Genomic DNA, 15,699 nt, shown 5'->3' on the forward strand with positions numbered 1-15,699 from the left:
AGCTCTAGCTAAAGGAGCTGCTTCAATAGCAAAAGCCGTTAACAGTGCTAAAACCGCTCAAAATTAATTGAAAGAAGCTCATAGACACAATAAAACTATGGAAGCTATAGCTTTTCGTAAAAGACTTTATTTTAAACCACATCGTAAAGGTCTTCATTAGAAACCATATTCAAGTGAAAGCTCGATGTAACTTTACCTAATCGTGCGCTGACAGATCATGAATTAAAAAAATATGCTAAAATACTAAAAATTGCAAATTTTCGAGGTGTTTTCATGCGTTATGCTCTATCAGCCGATGGACTACGATATCATGAGACAGCTATTGTAAATTTAGATGATGAAAGTGGACCCGGTACTTATTGGGTATCATATAAAAAGAGGTGATGAGGTTATGTATTTTGATAGTTTTGGTAATCTACAACCGCCTATAGATCTATTGCTTTATGTCAAAGTTAATAAAATTATGTATAATTATATTAGATATCATGATTTTAATACATACAATTGCGGCCATGTTTTTCTCAATTTTCTTTTGAATAAACTTTAGAAAAGACGACTAGTATAAAAAATACTCATTCAAAGAATGACAATCATTGGATATGAATCTGTCATGGAGAATACACTTTTATTATCTTATAATTCAAACAAACGCGCGCTTTAACTAATCAAAATATAAACATCTTAATTGTATGACTACAACATTATGCCCCTTAATCGAATAACAACGCGACTTATTTTAATACAAAGAAACTTGTAAAGTAGCCGGCGAGTGATCGCCTGGCTACCGTACATTTATAACTAATGAAACACGTAATACAAATTATCGACGAAAAGGAATTAAACAAAGGTAATCGGCAAGTGATCGCCTGGCTACTCAATAATTCCCGTGGCCGCACGTCATTGCGAGAGAGAGAGAGAGAGAGAGAGAGAGAGAGAGAGAGAGAGAGAGAGAGAGAGAGAGAGAAAGAGAACCTGACCTTTGTTTTCTCCTCGATGATTCCTGGAAGACGAAGGTGGTAACTACAGGGCAGGCCGATCGTTCGGCTTGTCGTCGTTGTCGCTGCTGCAGGTGGTGCGCGCTTTGACGAAAGGCCAGGGCGTGGAGTCGCTCAAAATGAAATCAGCCAACCTCTTCTTCACAGGGAACAATTGGTAAGATGATGGCAGCGCGAGCTAATTCCTTGGTCGACTGACCTCGATTGATGGCTGACGTAGAATGAATGACGCCATGCAATACTCCTGCGCGAGCAATAACCGCTCTCTCGCAAACTATAACTTCTTAGCCCATTTCTAGGCGGCGTACGACGAAGCACTATTTTGTGGCGCGTCTTCCGCCTACCAAATAACCGCTTAGTATGCGCTGACGTGAGCGCTCTCTCTCTCTCTCTTTTCTCTAGTTCTTTCTCTCTTTCTTCAACTGTAGCGTCTTCTTACGTTTTTGCTTCTGCAGCGCTTTCTCTCACTCTCCTTAGGCTATCTTAGCCGGGCCTGGTAATTTATGGTGGCTGAAAAAGAGGTACAGTATTAGGCGCATAGACAAAGTACGTCCAATACGGATCCCTGAGCCTTGACGAGGCCAAAGGGGGAAGGCAGAGGGACCGACAAGAAATAGGCAACAGCTCGCCACACCTCCTTCCAAGGTCAAAGCTCGAACCTGAGCGAACGGCCTTCCTCTCTTCTCTGTCCCTCTCTCTCGACAGGCAACCAGCAGCCAGCACGTAACGCATATCAAATTATTAAACCAATTATTAGTCTAACTTAACTAAAACCTCATCTCTAATTAAACAACAATCCAAAAATCTCAAAGACAAACGCTTTTTGATTGTATACCATAGCTTAAATGATAATAAAACCGAACACTTTTCATCACCGAGGAAGCAATGTCCAGCGACGTCGATCGTCACTTCAGCCAAAATAAAAAAAACAAAAGTTACTTTTGTAAACTGTTTTGCCTTTACAAGAGCTTCAGATACCGGAGCCTTAGTACCCGAAGCTCTTCAGGTGTTGGTGATGAGGCATTATTCCCGAAGAGTTGGTAGCCTGCAGACCCCGTCACCTCGGACCTAACAACCCCAGAGGGCTCGACATCGGTCGTCCCTATAGAAACCAACACGTTTCCTGCCTGCGATGCGACTTCTACTCGCGACGCGTTTTCCGTCCGAACTTCGACGCTGGCTCCGTTCGTGGCGAACACTTGCGATTTACGCGCAAGCTTTTCGCGAAACCACTTTCCACAACGGTGCCTGAGCTTCTTTGCTATGGGCTCTCCGATAGAGGACCCAGCACTTACTACCTTTTGTTCTATTGGCTCCGGCTGTGTCACTTCTGGTAAAACCTGGAGCTCAATCGGTTCGCTAAGGCATTCCTGCGTCCTCTTTTTCTCGGCTAACCTTCCACACGCCTGTTCCGCCTCAAAGGCGTCACAGCAACGTGGCCAATTACACAGGCCAACAAAAAATTTTACCAAGAACCCGAGTATAGTTTTCCGAAGGTTTTTTGCGCGCTGAATCCGAATCCGAGGTCAGAATTACTCTGGTGGCTCCGGTTTTCGAGATATCCTAACCTTAAAGTGCAAAAAACGCGATTTTTGCCTATATTTGAGGTTATGTAGCAAAGAAAAGAAATTTTTTTTCAAAAAACTGTATACATCAAATTAAAGTATGAGTTTTCTTCTTTCAAATGCCGTTGAGTATGCTCGGATATCTTTTTTTTTCACGAAGTTACACAAATTTGAAATAAAAAGCACTTGGCTAACTTGCTCTACCCAGCGTCATGTGGGTGTGCCTGCTTAGGGGTTGGGAGGGCTGGTTTTAAAGGGTTGAGGAGGTATTTGGGGATAAGGCCTATCTAGATCATATTAGTACGCATACCTGTGATTAGAAAATGAGTTTTTTTATCAAAAAGCAGTTAATTAAACTTGCTCTACCCAGTGTTATGTGGGTGAGCCTGTTTAGGGGTTGGCAGGGGTGGTTTCTACCCGTAAGAGAGCATTTTGTAAATAGAAGCACGATGCTCACAATATTTTTTAGTGTTTTGTCATATTTCCAAGTTTGGTTTAAATTGGTGAGTGGCTCTTTAATATGGTTACTTGTTAAGTGGATAGCTTGGCCTGAATGATGTGGTGCTTTTTAAATTCATAAAATTTGAAATTTTCAAATTTGTGTAACTTCGTGAAAAAAAAAGATATCCGAGCATACTAAACGGCATTTGAAAAAAAAACTCATACTTTAATTTGATGTATACAGTTTTTTGAAAAAAAATTTCTTTTCTTTGCTACATAACCTCAAATATAGGCAAAAATCGCGTTTTTTGCACTTTAAGGTTAGGATATCTCGAAAACCGGAGCCACCAGAGTAATTCTGACCTCGGATTCGGATTCAGCGCGCAAAAAACCTTCGGAAAACTATACTCGGGTTCTTGGTAAAATATTTTTGTCAAATTCTGTCGGCCTGTGTTATATACCGAGACATTCAGTCGCCCGCAATTCCGACAAACCGGACGAGTAAGAGGCGCGGCCCTACACACCGACCGCTGAATGGATCCCATGGGTCCGGTGCCAGTCTTCGCAGAAACTTTCCCCGCACCAATATCTCTCCCGACCTATCTGCCCAGACCCCTACCACAGAGGAGGAGGATACCGAGCTCGCCGTCTGAGGACGTGCAGCGGGTTGAGCTCATGGAGGTACCGGCAGCTCAGGAACAACTGGTTCCGTTCGTTGCGCCGCCAATCTTGCCCTTGCCGCCACCCTCCAATCTTCTACCATCGTCTCCTCGGCAGCTACTCCCAACCTTATTCCGAGGCCTCCCTCCCATCGGTCGCCGAATATCCAGGCAACATACGGGCGTCTGTTAATTCAACGACAACTTCCTCTACCGCATTAAATATCTTTGATGGCTGATTAGAAGTCGGCCTCTCGAAATTCCACGCGAATAGATTGAAATGCATCGAGTGCTTCCTCTTACCCTCGTTCTAACGGGCCTCAGCTTCCTTTTTCTTCTCGTCTTGTAATTATCCTGTCGGAGGGAACTGTGCGGGCCAACCCCTACGGACGAATTCATAAACGGGTTCCAGCCTTTGTTCCGCAAAAAGCTTAAAAGGGAAAGGAGCATGTACATGCAGCTGCGAAGCTACGCATGGCAGCTCCTCTTTCTCGGAGTCGCTGGAGCTCAGTACCACCTCCAAAATACCGTAGGTGACGCTTTGCATCGAGGCACTCCAGCCTCCTCTTCCGATCATGGCCCCCGCGCTACGGCTTCGGTTCGCCGCTCTTTCCGCGAGATAACTATCTGCGGCAACTCGAGAACCCAGCGATCTCTCGCCTTGGCTACTCGTGTCCGCCTATGGGAAGACAATTCCCCCTTTTGCGGCAGTAATCCTCAAGTTCTCCGACGCTTCGCGAATGCAAAGCGTCGTGAGCCGATATGCTGCGCTCCGGCGCACCGCCTTATCTCAGGTGCGCATCGGCGCAGCCATAGAAATTATCGAACCCGGACTTTTGTTGCCGGTCAACAACCGCACCTCACGCCAGTCGCTTAGAACGGTTTTGGAGGCGAAGACAAAGACGGCGGCAAAGGTAGCTCCTTTGCCTCTCCGTCACTAACCGATGCCCGAGGTAACTGCGAAACGCAGAAGGCAACCTCGGTGTCGTAAGGGACTGCCTACCCTATGCCCGAAAACGGGGTGGCAGACCTCAACACTTGGTCCACCTCCATGGCCCTCACAGCTTCCGATGTGTGTGCCAACGCTGTCGTTACCCCCGAAAATTCCTGGGTCTCAGTAGCCTGAGGAATGCGGCCCGATTCTCCAAGTTCGTCAGCCATCATCACCCGGTGTCAATGAACCTCTTAAACCTTTAAAATAAAACAAGTTAGTTATTACACCTGTTCTGTCTCGTGAACCTATTTATTTACCTTACGTGGCGGTAGGTAACGCTTGATTTCTGAAACATGCACTCGAGTAGTACAATATTTACTGTTTGTTGCTAGCTCGTATATCTCTGGCGAAATCACTGAAATAATTTTAAACAGTCCGTCGTATTTTGAATCGAGTTTCGCGTTTTTACCTGCCGCAGCGTTCGAAAGCGTGTGCACTTTGCGCCAAAATAAATCGCCTACCTGGAAAAGCACTTTACCCTTATCGTAGTACTTTTTTTGCTTTTCCTGCGCTTCGTCGATATATCTAGTTACTAAGTCATGTAACGCATTTAAACGCAATAACCTATCTTCCCATGCTTTCATATCTAACTTCACAATTGTTGCTTTTACCTTAATCTCGCGCTTTAAACTCTTTACCGGGCGAGAATCCCTACCAAAGTTTAAAAACGCCGGCGAAACCTTTATAGACGCCTTAGTCGCAGTATTTATAGCATGACGAAATTCATGCAAATACCTATCCCATCTCCTGTAATCGGCATCTACAAACATCGCTATCACCGTTTTCAAAGTACGATTAACACGCTCTACCGGGTCACTCTGCTGGCGATACACCGGGTAAAGCAAGTGTCCAATACCGTACTCTCGCAACCTGGCGTGCTACTCCACTGACTATTCGATGGCCTAATTATTTTCGTCCTTCATAGCCGCATAGTTTCTTCCTGCGTGAAAGCTAATATAGGGGGCGACATTTGGCTCATCGGGGTCTTTATCGGGCACGCATCATCTATATCGATGATGTGCTCGATAACTCGGCAATTCATTTTGCCTTGCTGGGCACTTCCTGGGTGAGCTAACCACCACACGAAAATTACCTGGATCAATCGCTTCCCGCGCCTTGTCGTTTGGTAAATAATCGTGCGATGTGGAGTTTCGATATTTTGAGCTGAATTCTGTACTTCCTTGTACCGTATCGCGAATATTTGTCTGTTCGGACCTATTATTAGCCTTACTATAGAAATGTACAATTACGTACCCTGCGCCCGAATTCTCTCTATTTTCAAAGTAGAAAGCTCACCCTCGAACACACGTTGTACATTACCCAATCCTACATACTCTACACTACTTTCTTCCGAATCCTCGTACTCTATAATAATCACACGCTTGACTTTAAGATTCTCGTTCCTATCTAACAAAAGAGGCGCTGAACTGGCAGTTTTTGTCTTGTTCTCGCCTTTCTTTTTTACTTCGGCTTTATTTTCTTCTTCCACGGTGCCTTTGCTTCTTGCGCAAAACACTCTCTCTACCTCAATGGCCCGCTCGATCCATTTTCGGCAGTAGTCGTCGAGCGGTCGATGGCTCCTGCAAGGATGTTTCCCTGCTTAACCTGATTGCAAGTAGGGCAATTCCTAGAAACAAACCCGACGGTCCCGTACACTTGGCAAACTGATGTACGCTCGGTAGATCTAGTTGGGCAATTATTGGCATAATGCCCTTGTTGCCGACACTTGTAACAAACGATAAGTGGGTTGACTCGAGCTATCGGGCATTGCGCCCTCCTATGACCTATCGCGTTGCAATTGAAACAGGCCCCCGTAAATGGCCTATTTAAATTGCTTCTGAATTCGTCACCTTTTTGATCGCGTTGCTACGGAATCAAGCTAGTGTTGTAGCCGAGGCTATCAAAGCCTGCGTGGTCTGCTGAGCAAGCGCGGCTTCTTTCACAGGTTGGTTTGTCGCCTGCGGCTGCTGCCTGCCGACTGCAGCCACGGCAACTTCACCTCTCTGATTTTCACCTTGCTTTCATCTTTGGCTGCGCTTTCTTTTTCGATGTCTCAATCACTAAAATTTCGTCTACCGTATCACTAAGGCCCTCAACAACCTCTACTGATTTCTATTTACCTTGAGACTTTTTCATCTCGGTGTACGCAGATTCCGGTATTAACGTCGCGCCGGCCGTCGGCGGCTGTTGCCACCTTTCCCAACCCGCCACACAGTGCTCAAAATTAGACAAAAATCGCTGCAGGTCGTAATTTTTATCCAATTTCAATCTTTCGGGTCTCAAACAAAAGTTATTCCTTTTTGGAATAATGTAAGTCTGCCACGGTAATGAAATATAATTCCTGACTAAGTCAAAACATGTTTATGTACATTGAAAAAAAATATCCAAACTAGTCCGATATTTACTCGAACTAAATTTTCTCCACAGATCTTCTTGAAGTAACTTTAAACCAGCAATACAATAGTAAACTTGACTTTAACTTTCACAATGATCTTCAAAGTCATTTCACGGTCAGACATTGTTTTTAAGTAAAAATCTCATTTTTGACATCGAAAAAATATTAAGCGATAAATCTTATGTTTAAATCTGTATTGAGCTCATATTTCGATTATTTAGTTCTTTATAGTGTCATTTAAACCTAAATAAGTTCCAAATATCTTTTCAAGACAAGATATTTTATTATTTATGAGAAAATTTAGTTCGAGTAAATATCGGACTAGTTTGGGTATTTTTTTTAATCTACATAACTATAAGTTTTGACTTAGTCAGGAATTATACGAGTATATCATTACCGTGGCAGCCCTACATTATTCCAAAAAGGAATAATTTTTGTTTGAGATCCGAAAGACTTAAATCGGATAAAAATTACGATCTGCAGCGATTTTTGTCTAATTTTGAGCACTGTGTGCCATACGATCTTCTAATGCCATTCTTGACTCTTTAAACCCGTTTAAATCTTTAAACGTTTTTGTCTCGAAGTACTGCTTGTATCTCGGATGCAGACCTTCCACGAGAATAGCTAACTGACGTTTAACCGAGACCGGCGGATCGAAACGGCGTAGAATCGTTTAACAGGCTGCGACATAATCAGTTATTTTCTCATCTTCGCCTTGCGTTCTCTGCCTAAGCTCACCGTAAAGCTATTCCCTATTCAATCGGCGACAGAATTTGTCAGAAAAACTCTTTTTAAAGTCCTTCAGCGTCTTCCAATTGCCGCGATTGACCTCGTACCATGAACGCGCTTTGTCGCGGAGTGCCGTGCCTATCGTGATCAACATCTCTTCGTCGGGGATGCCGAAGTAGCGCTGACAGCTACTTAAACCCGAAAGGAAACTCAACGCGATCATACTGTCTTTACCTCAAAAGTGGAGAGACCAAGCATTGTGTGCGTTTATCCCGTCCGCAGGTATACCGTTGATGTACTATATTCGAGGTCCGCTGCTCTTTCTGCTCGAGCTCTCTACCTTTTTCTCTAACGATTTCTCAGTTCACGTAACGTAACTATCGGTATCCGACGGGCACGTGCTCGTATCGCTTACCCTGAAAGTTTCTACTTTTTCTGCTTTCTTTTGCCTAGGCCGCTTCATACTAATCACACTTTTCTTATCCCTGATCGAGTCTTTCCTCAACGAAGTCAGTGCTCGCGTTTCATTCCTAGTGGCTACCTGTACCTAGCGCTCCCAGTCTTTGACCCAAGAGTTGACCCTTGGCACTCGGTACCTTGTGCTCACTGACCTGATAGAATCAGCGTTGATACACATACTATCTGCCCTACTCATCGGTGCGCTTGCATACGCCGCTTGCTTAGCCACAGCCGCAGGCATGTTTAGCGCCGCGCGGTCGCCGGACAGTTTGGCCTGGGGCGGTAATGAAGTCTGCTGCTCGGCCTGAACCGCCCTACTGTGCATCGCTTCTTTTTCCACTCTAAAAACCACATTCGCCCATCCGTGATTCCCTATCTGATTTCTCGCCTATAATATATCCAACGAAGCACGGCTGTAGAGGCCCCCAGGTTTGGCTTAACGCACTTGTGCTACGCTCACCTTGATCTCGCGCGTCCTGCTCGTGCGCGTATCCATCTACGTTAGCTGACATCAAACGAACCGGCGACAGCAACACATTTTCATCGTGTGTAATCATGCTTCTGTCCGGTGATTGGGTTTGCTCGCGAGGAACGGCCGCGCAGGTTACTAGTGCCACCTGTTTTTGCTGTCGCTGCAATCCAGCCGCCGAGGGCGCAGCAGCCATCGCAAGTTCGTCACCGAAATCTTCGCTTCGCGCATCGACCGTTGCTACTTCCCGCTGTTCATCGCACAGCAAATCGGGGATTCGGCCCGACGTAAAATCACCTGAATTCAGCGCGATCACAAATCTGGTCGCTCCTTAGTTAATAAGTATCGCGTAGCACTTCCAACTCGTCGCGCAAGGTTAGTCCGCGGAAGCTTCAGCGACACGATTGCGTTTGGAAAAAGAATTATTCCATGCGCGAACTATAACACGTACCTTGACCGCGAGCTGCGTAACCCGACACTTGAAGAAAATTCCGGCATCTCAAAACCAAAACAAAACAAGGAATTCTAAGCGGTACTATGTCCGCATCTGGCTTCAAAGTGACTCATCGGCGCACATGCTGTTATCCGATTCCTCGATAAGAAAAGATCATAAGGAAACCCGAACTTTCCAGAAACAACTAAATTCCTTCGCGAAACAAGCGTAACGAGCACGCATTTATTTATTTATTTTTTTTCACCGTTGGTTTACAATTAATATACTATAATTTATTAATTTAACCGGCATTCACCTTTATTTTGTTTAAGGTCGCTCTATTTATGCTCATGAAAGCAAAGAACATGACACTTTTTTTTCAGTGATGCTTGTATCAATTAGCAGAGACTAGGAATCAAATCCGGACCTACCGAGTGCGAGTCCGTCGCCCTATCGAACGAGCCATTTCAAGCCACTAAACATAAACATGATTTGATATACGAGGTCTGTCCGGTAAGTATCTGGCCTACCGTTATATTTTCGTGCTAGCGTTATTCTTTATCATCTGGTGGGTGGCATCCTTGAAAGTAATCCCCACTTGCTTAAATAACACGGTTCCATCGATGTTTCCACTTTTCAAAACAGTCCTGGAACTCACTTTTAGGAATAGCCTTAAGTACACTCGTCGCATTGTTTTCAACCGTTGTTTTGTCATCGAATCGGTGTCCTTTGAGTGATTTTTTTAGTTTTGGAAACAGCCAAATGTCACAAGGGGCTATGTCAGGACTGTATGGAGGTTGTCGAAGCAATGCGATATTGTGTTTGCTCAAAAACTGCTGCACAAGATTGGATGAATGCGCTGGCGCATTATCGTGATGGAGGAGCCAGTCACCACTTTCCCAAAAGTGCGACCGTTTTCTTCTTACTGCATCACGCAAACGTTTCAAAATTTGAACGTAGTATTCTTCATTGATTGAATGATCTGTTGGTGCATATTCGTGACGTACAACACCTTCACAATCGAAAAAAACAATCAACATTGACTTAACATTGCTCCGACTTTGACGTGCTTTTTTTGATCTTGGCGATTCAGAATGCTTCTACTGCGAAAATTGTTGTTTTATTTCAAGATCATAACCATAAACCTATGATTCATCACCTATAATAACTTTTCTAAGCACATTATCATCATTATTGACCATTTCCAGATTGTCCAGAGCGATTTCTAAGCGAATGTTCTTCTGCTCTGCTGTGAGCAACTTTGAGCACACACGCGTTTCATTCCTCAATTTTCGGTTAAAATTTCTGAAATGATAGTTTTTGGTATCTCAAGGTCTTCTTCTAGTTCTCGCACAGTCATACGATGATTTTGTTCGATAGCAAGTCACACCCGCTCAATATTATCTGCGGTTATTGTCGTCAAAGGTCGGTCGGAACGAGAATCACTATCGACAGAAGTGCGACCATCCTTGAACCGTTTATACCACTCTTTTAATCGTGTTTTGCTCATACACTCGCTTCCGAAGGCCTTTTGCATCATTTCAATAGTTTCCGAACTTGTTTTTCCGAGTTGAAATCAAATTTGATGCAAATTCGTTAATCTTGTTTTTCAGTCATTTTTGACAATATCAAAATTCGACGAACGCGAAAAAGGCACTTTAAACAAAGACACGCTGCCCATGAACTATACGTCCGGCAGGTGTCAGTAAGTAACCAATAGATTCTTGAGGCTTTACTGTTGACGTTTCTGTCCGGTAGAGGTCGCTTGAACACTATGGCGCAAAGATATAAACGTAGGCCCGATACTTTCCGGATAGACCTCGTATAACTTTCACTAAGCTGGATGTGTGGAGATAAAAGAAGAAAAATAATTGTCTATAAGTAAACGTATTATTCCATTTTGAGATATTTGCCTCTAATAATATATTAAGTTTAAGAATTTGAATTTCTATATTATGTTCTAAGGATTTGAATTTTTCAATAATCTTTTCAACCATTTATTATTCAATTATTTTCAACGTTTCAATAATATAATTAATAATCCTTATGAAGGCTGTAAAAATACAAATAATTAAAAAATATAATAATCATTGAGAGGTAGAATACCTAACAATTCTTCACTGGAGAAATCAAAAACCACAAATTTGTCAATTTAAAAATCATATTGTGCACGATCGTTAAAGATTTTTCATATAAGAAGAGAAAGAATATATTCGGATTATTACGCTCTCCTGTGTAGACAAACAAAAAGTTACAGTTTCATTCCCGAGGGTATTTATGCTAAGAGGATAAACGATGAAAAATGAATGAAGAAGGGGTAAAGTTTTCAAAAAGGCTAATAAGCAGGTTATAGATAGGAATAAATCCGTTACATCAAGCTTGGTTTCTTATGTACATTATAGCGTTTAGATGGTAAGATCTTTTTGTTAGTTTTGTTTATGTCATCGACAGATTCTTCATATGTACTTTTCAGTTTTATGGTATCCAATTGTTTGTTTACTTTGACTATCGTATTGTAAATATATATCATTTCAGAAAACAATCGCTTATTTTTACTTTGTTCAATATTAACAATTTTATCACCATCAAACCAAATATCATGTTTACATGTATTCGCATGTTCAACGAATGCTGATGTACCATCTTTCTTAATAATATTCCGTTTATGATGATTAATGCGTACTTACGAGTAGAATTTGCGGCTTGTTTATCTATAGCTTATTTTTATAACTAATAATCAATCATCTGTGTAGCTTTCGTAAAATACATTATTACTTTTTTAAATTTTCAAACAATGCAATTCTAAATATTTTAAGACCAACTCACCAAACCATGGACTAGAACAATCTCCCAACAAACTCCCGAAACCTGTTTATAATATAAAATTACTAATTATTTGTGATCAATCAAAAACATTTTCCTTCTTTTCAAACTATGTAACTTATTAAGAAATTGAATTAAATATTTTATTTCTAGTTGGCAATTCGAGCTTTTTTTTTGGGATACAGCTTCAGCTTAGGAATAGTAAATTATAATACAGCTTTACCAAAATGGAAAGGATTTGGTATCTATACTGTTATCTTATCTACATTTCATGTCACTGAGTTCTTGGCAGTTACAATGACAAACCCAATGTCATCATCTTCTGATTCATTTGTTATAAACCACAGTATTGCATATACAGTAGCTGCTGGAATAAGTTGGATAGAGTATTTTATGGAAGGATATTATTTTCCGAAAACTAAAGAAAACTTGATTTTCTTAATAATTGGCGTCACTCTTTGCGCTGCTGGTGAATTATTCAGAAAAATTGCAATTTATACAGCAGAGAAAAACTTTAATCATATGATTCAAGATAAGAAAATTGATGGTCATGTTTTGATAACTCATGGAATATACAGTATTTGTAGGCATCCAAGTTATGTTGGGTGGTTTTACTGGTCTATAGGTACACAGGTAATAATATACAAACTATTTTCTTCCATCTAATTATTTAATTAGATATAATTTAATAAGGAATAAATAATTATTTATTAAATTATAATAAATACTGATCTTGTTTTTATAAATGAGCTCTTTGGTTCTTTAAGGTTATAAAGTAAATGTAAGATGAATAAACGAATTATTAACTAATCCAACATCACTGCATAAGATTCAGAGAAAATTCCGAATAATTAAGCTATTGATTAATATCGTTAACGTAGAGGTATATGTTGTTATTGTTATTATTGTTATTGTTACTTCAAAAAATACATTTCCTTTCAATGTTACAGAGTTATACTAGATATCTCTTACCCGCCAGTTATTGTTTCTTATAGTTATGAGAAGCATGTAATCAACCTCTCCATCACTTTTCGAAAAAACATGAGAGAAGAATTTTTATTGTATTACAATTAACAAGAAAACTCCTCTACCCGATTTCATCTATTGCAATAATCTATTAGTATACTTCGCAACAAAATTAACGCAACACTTAATTCCGATTTAAAAAAGGCGCAAATTTGATATCTCCGGTAAAAAATACCGTAATGGAGTTAATTTATTTTAAATTAAAGAGTAAAGTTTCTACTTTAAGATGGTGGAACTCGATTTTTATTTGACTCAACCTGTACTTACGTGACCTTGAAATTCAAGGTAATTTTCTATAGCTCAAAAATCGTAAACTTTCGCAGTGCACTCGCGCGTGGGTGATTTTTTTATAATTCTGATCATTGCATCTTAAAATACCGCTCTTTTTCTTTAATTAAAAAAAAATTAACCTGGTACGATTTTTTTGACGATTTTGGAGCATTTTAAAGATTGTATTTAAAAAGCTCGTTTTTTGTAAAATATTTGATAATTTCGATCCATCTTACGATTGAATCAACAGTGTAGAATGACTCGACTTCGTAGATCGATATCTCATGTTCCAAATGCCATATGCACGGGTTTGAATGTTATTTTTTGGTTAATTCTGAACAAATCAAAATGAAAAACTCGTATTCTATCGAAATAAGTAAGTCTTGCGGAATGGGATGGTGCATTGTTTTGCATGAAAATGAAATTTTGACCTATTGCTGCGACTCATTGGAAGCACGTGAGGCTCCAAAATTTCATCGATGTAGCGTCTAGATGTTAATCCGGGAGGTGAAATCGTAATAAGATTAGTGCGATCACTTTAAGGGATTCTTCCCCATACTATGATGGATCCACCGGAAAAATCCTGGTCGGTTCAATATGGTTTGTCTCAAAACGGTCCGTCTTACAACGCCAAATTCGTATTCGAGCATTATTACCATAAAGACAAAACTGTGTCTTGTCTGTGAACAAAATGTTTCTCGACTGTCTCACCGTGCATTGTCCATAATTTCTAGCATAGTGCAAACGAGATCTATGATATGTTGCTGTGAGAAAGAGAACTCTAGTACGACTTTGCGATTTTAAGCTTGCTTCATGAAGACGTTTCCGTATTGTTGGCAAACTGATTTGCCTGTGTGGCAAGGCTTCGTTATAAATTTGTTGCGCATTTCTTACTGGTTTATGTAAGGTTACTTGTATTATACGACGATTCTCATGAGCATTTGTTACGCGTCTCCTACCTTGCCCGGTCCTTCTGTGATAAGTTCCTGTTTCATTGAATTGAGACAGAACTCGAGAAACAGTCAAAAAATAAATTCTCATTCGTCTTGCTACCTCACGTCGACTAATTCCAGCTTCTGAGAGTGCAACAATTTACGCGGATTGAATTTTATTCAACAGAGACATTAATATTTTGCTAAAAAATCGATTTGAACAGTTTTAAAATACTACCGTAAAAATTTTACGATTTTGCCAAACGGCAAAAGATTAAAAAATGGTAGATTTGTAAAAGAACCGTATTCGTTAAAATTTGGACACGGTGAGAGATGGAATTGAAATTTTTGTTTTACATTACTGATTTCAGGAAACAATATGCAACGGATGACAAATTTGATAAAGGGTCTAGTCGGGTAAGATGGTCAAAATGCCCTTTGAGCCGTTCGGAAAAGTACATAGGTCAAAAGTATATTATGTTTGGTATGTATAGAGATTCATTTTCTCAGATTTTCAGACCCCTAGACCCACTCACTGCGTGGGGGGTCCTATTTTGTGTTTTTCGGTTTTTCGACGATATCTCGATCAATTTTTTAGCTAGAAAAAAATTTTTTTGGTTTGATGGGGTTTTTGAGACCCCATCAAACCGTCCAAACGAAAAAATTTTTGACGCCAAATTCAAATTTGTATAACGTTCTAAAAATTTCAAAAATTTTTTTTTCGAAAATGAAGATATACTTCACCCTGGAAAAAATATATATTGTGTAGTTATCCTCTAGAAATACGCCTATATTTTTTTTAAATTTTTAAAATATGTAGAACACCCCTAAAAAAATTAAATTCCATGAAAACATGGTTTTTTGCTTCTAGCGCCGTACATTTAAGTTATACGTTAAAATAGTTAGCGCCATCAGATTCTACGTCAAAAAATACATCGGAAATATGTATCACACATATGTCATTAGCACTATTACATCATAAGAAATGAATGGAGTTCCGTCGCATGGAAACTAAGCCAGGAGAGGGCGCCACGTAATTAGAAAAAATTAACGTGATTAGGATACTTATTGGCTTAACTATACCTAACAGAAACTATAGCTTTAGTGCATGTAGGTATATATTCACTTGTTAATTTATTCTAATTAATTGGCGCCCTCTCGTGGCTTGGTCTCCTTGCGACGAAATCCGCAATCCGGAACTGCATTCCCGAAGGGCCGAAGTTAGACGATTCAGGCGTTCCCCTTATTTGAACTACTGAACGGACGCTTGCTAATCAAAAATACTCTCTTAGATTCTAGACAAAAGTATTAGTAAATATTAATTGCTAAATATTCAGAATTTTATTAATATATGCACACCAACAGTCGAATTAGAAATTGCATTGATCTTCAAAAGTGGGATAGTTAAGAAATGTTGGTAGTATATGTTACGTAAATATTTATATTTATTTCAATCTACAATAATATGAGTCCAATCCTGTGTAAATAATGTGATGTGCTAATCTTATG

General features: G+C 40.4%; 1 protein-coding gene across 1 annotated transcript in view; it reads left to right on the top strand.

Moving 5' to 3' along the window:
* Positions 1–9,243: 9,243 nt before the first annotated feature.
* LOC131675626 (protein-S-isoprenylcysteine O-methyltransferase) overlaps positions 9,244–15,699 on the top strand; it is a 109,995-nt gene continuing 103,539 nt past the window's right edge. The window contains exons 1-3 of the mRNA XM_058954666.1: positions 9,244–9,264; positions 9,545–9,652; positions 12,116–12,595. Of these exons, the coding sequence (XP_058810649.1) occupies positions 9,244–9,264; positions 9,545–9,652; positions 12,116–12,595 (609 nt within the window). The remainder of the gene's footprint in view (positions 9,265–9,544; positions 9,653–12,115; positions 12,596–15,699) is intronic.

This window comes from Phymastichus coffea, unplaced genomic scaffold, assembly GCF_024137745.1.
Source record: "Phymastichus coffea isolate CEN01 unplaced genomic scaffold, Cenicafe_Pcof_1.1 PCOF00027, whole genome shotgun sequence".
Classification (NCBI taxonomy): Eukaryota; Metazoa; Arthropoda; class Insecta; order Hymenoptera; family Eulophidae; genus Phymastichus; species Phymastichus coffea.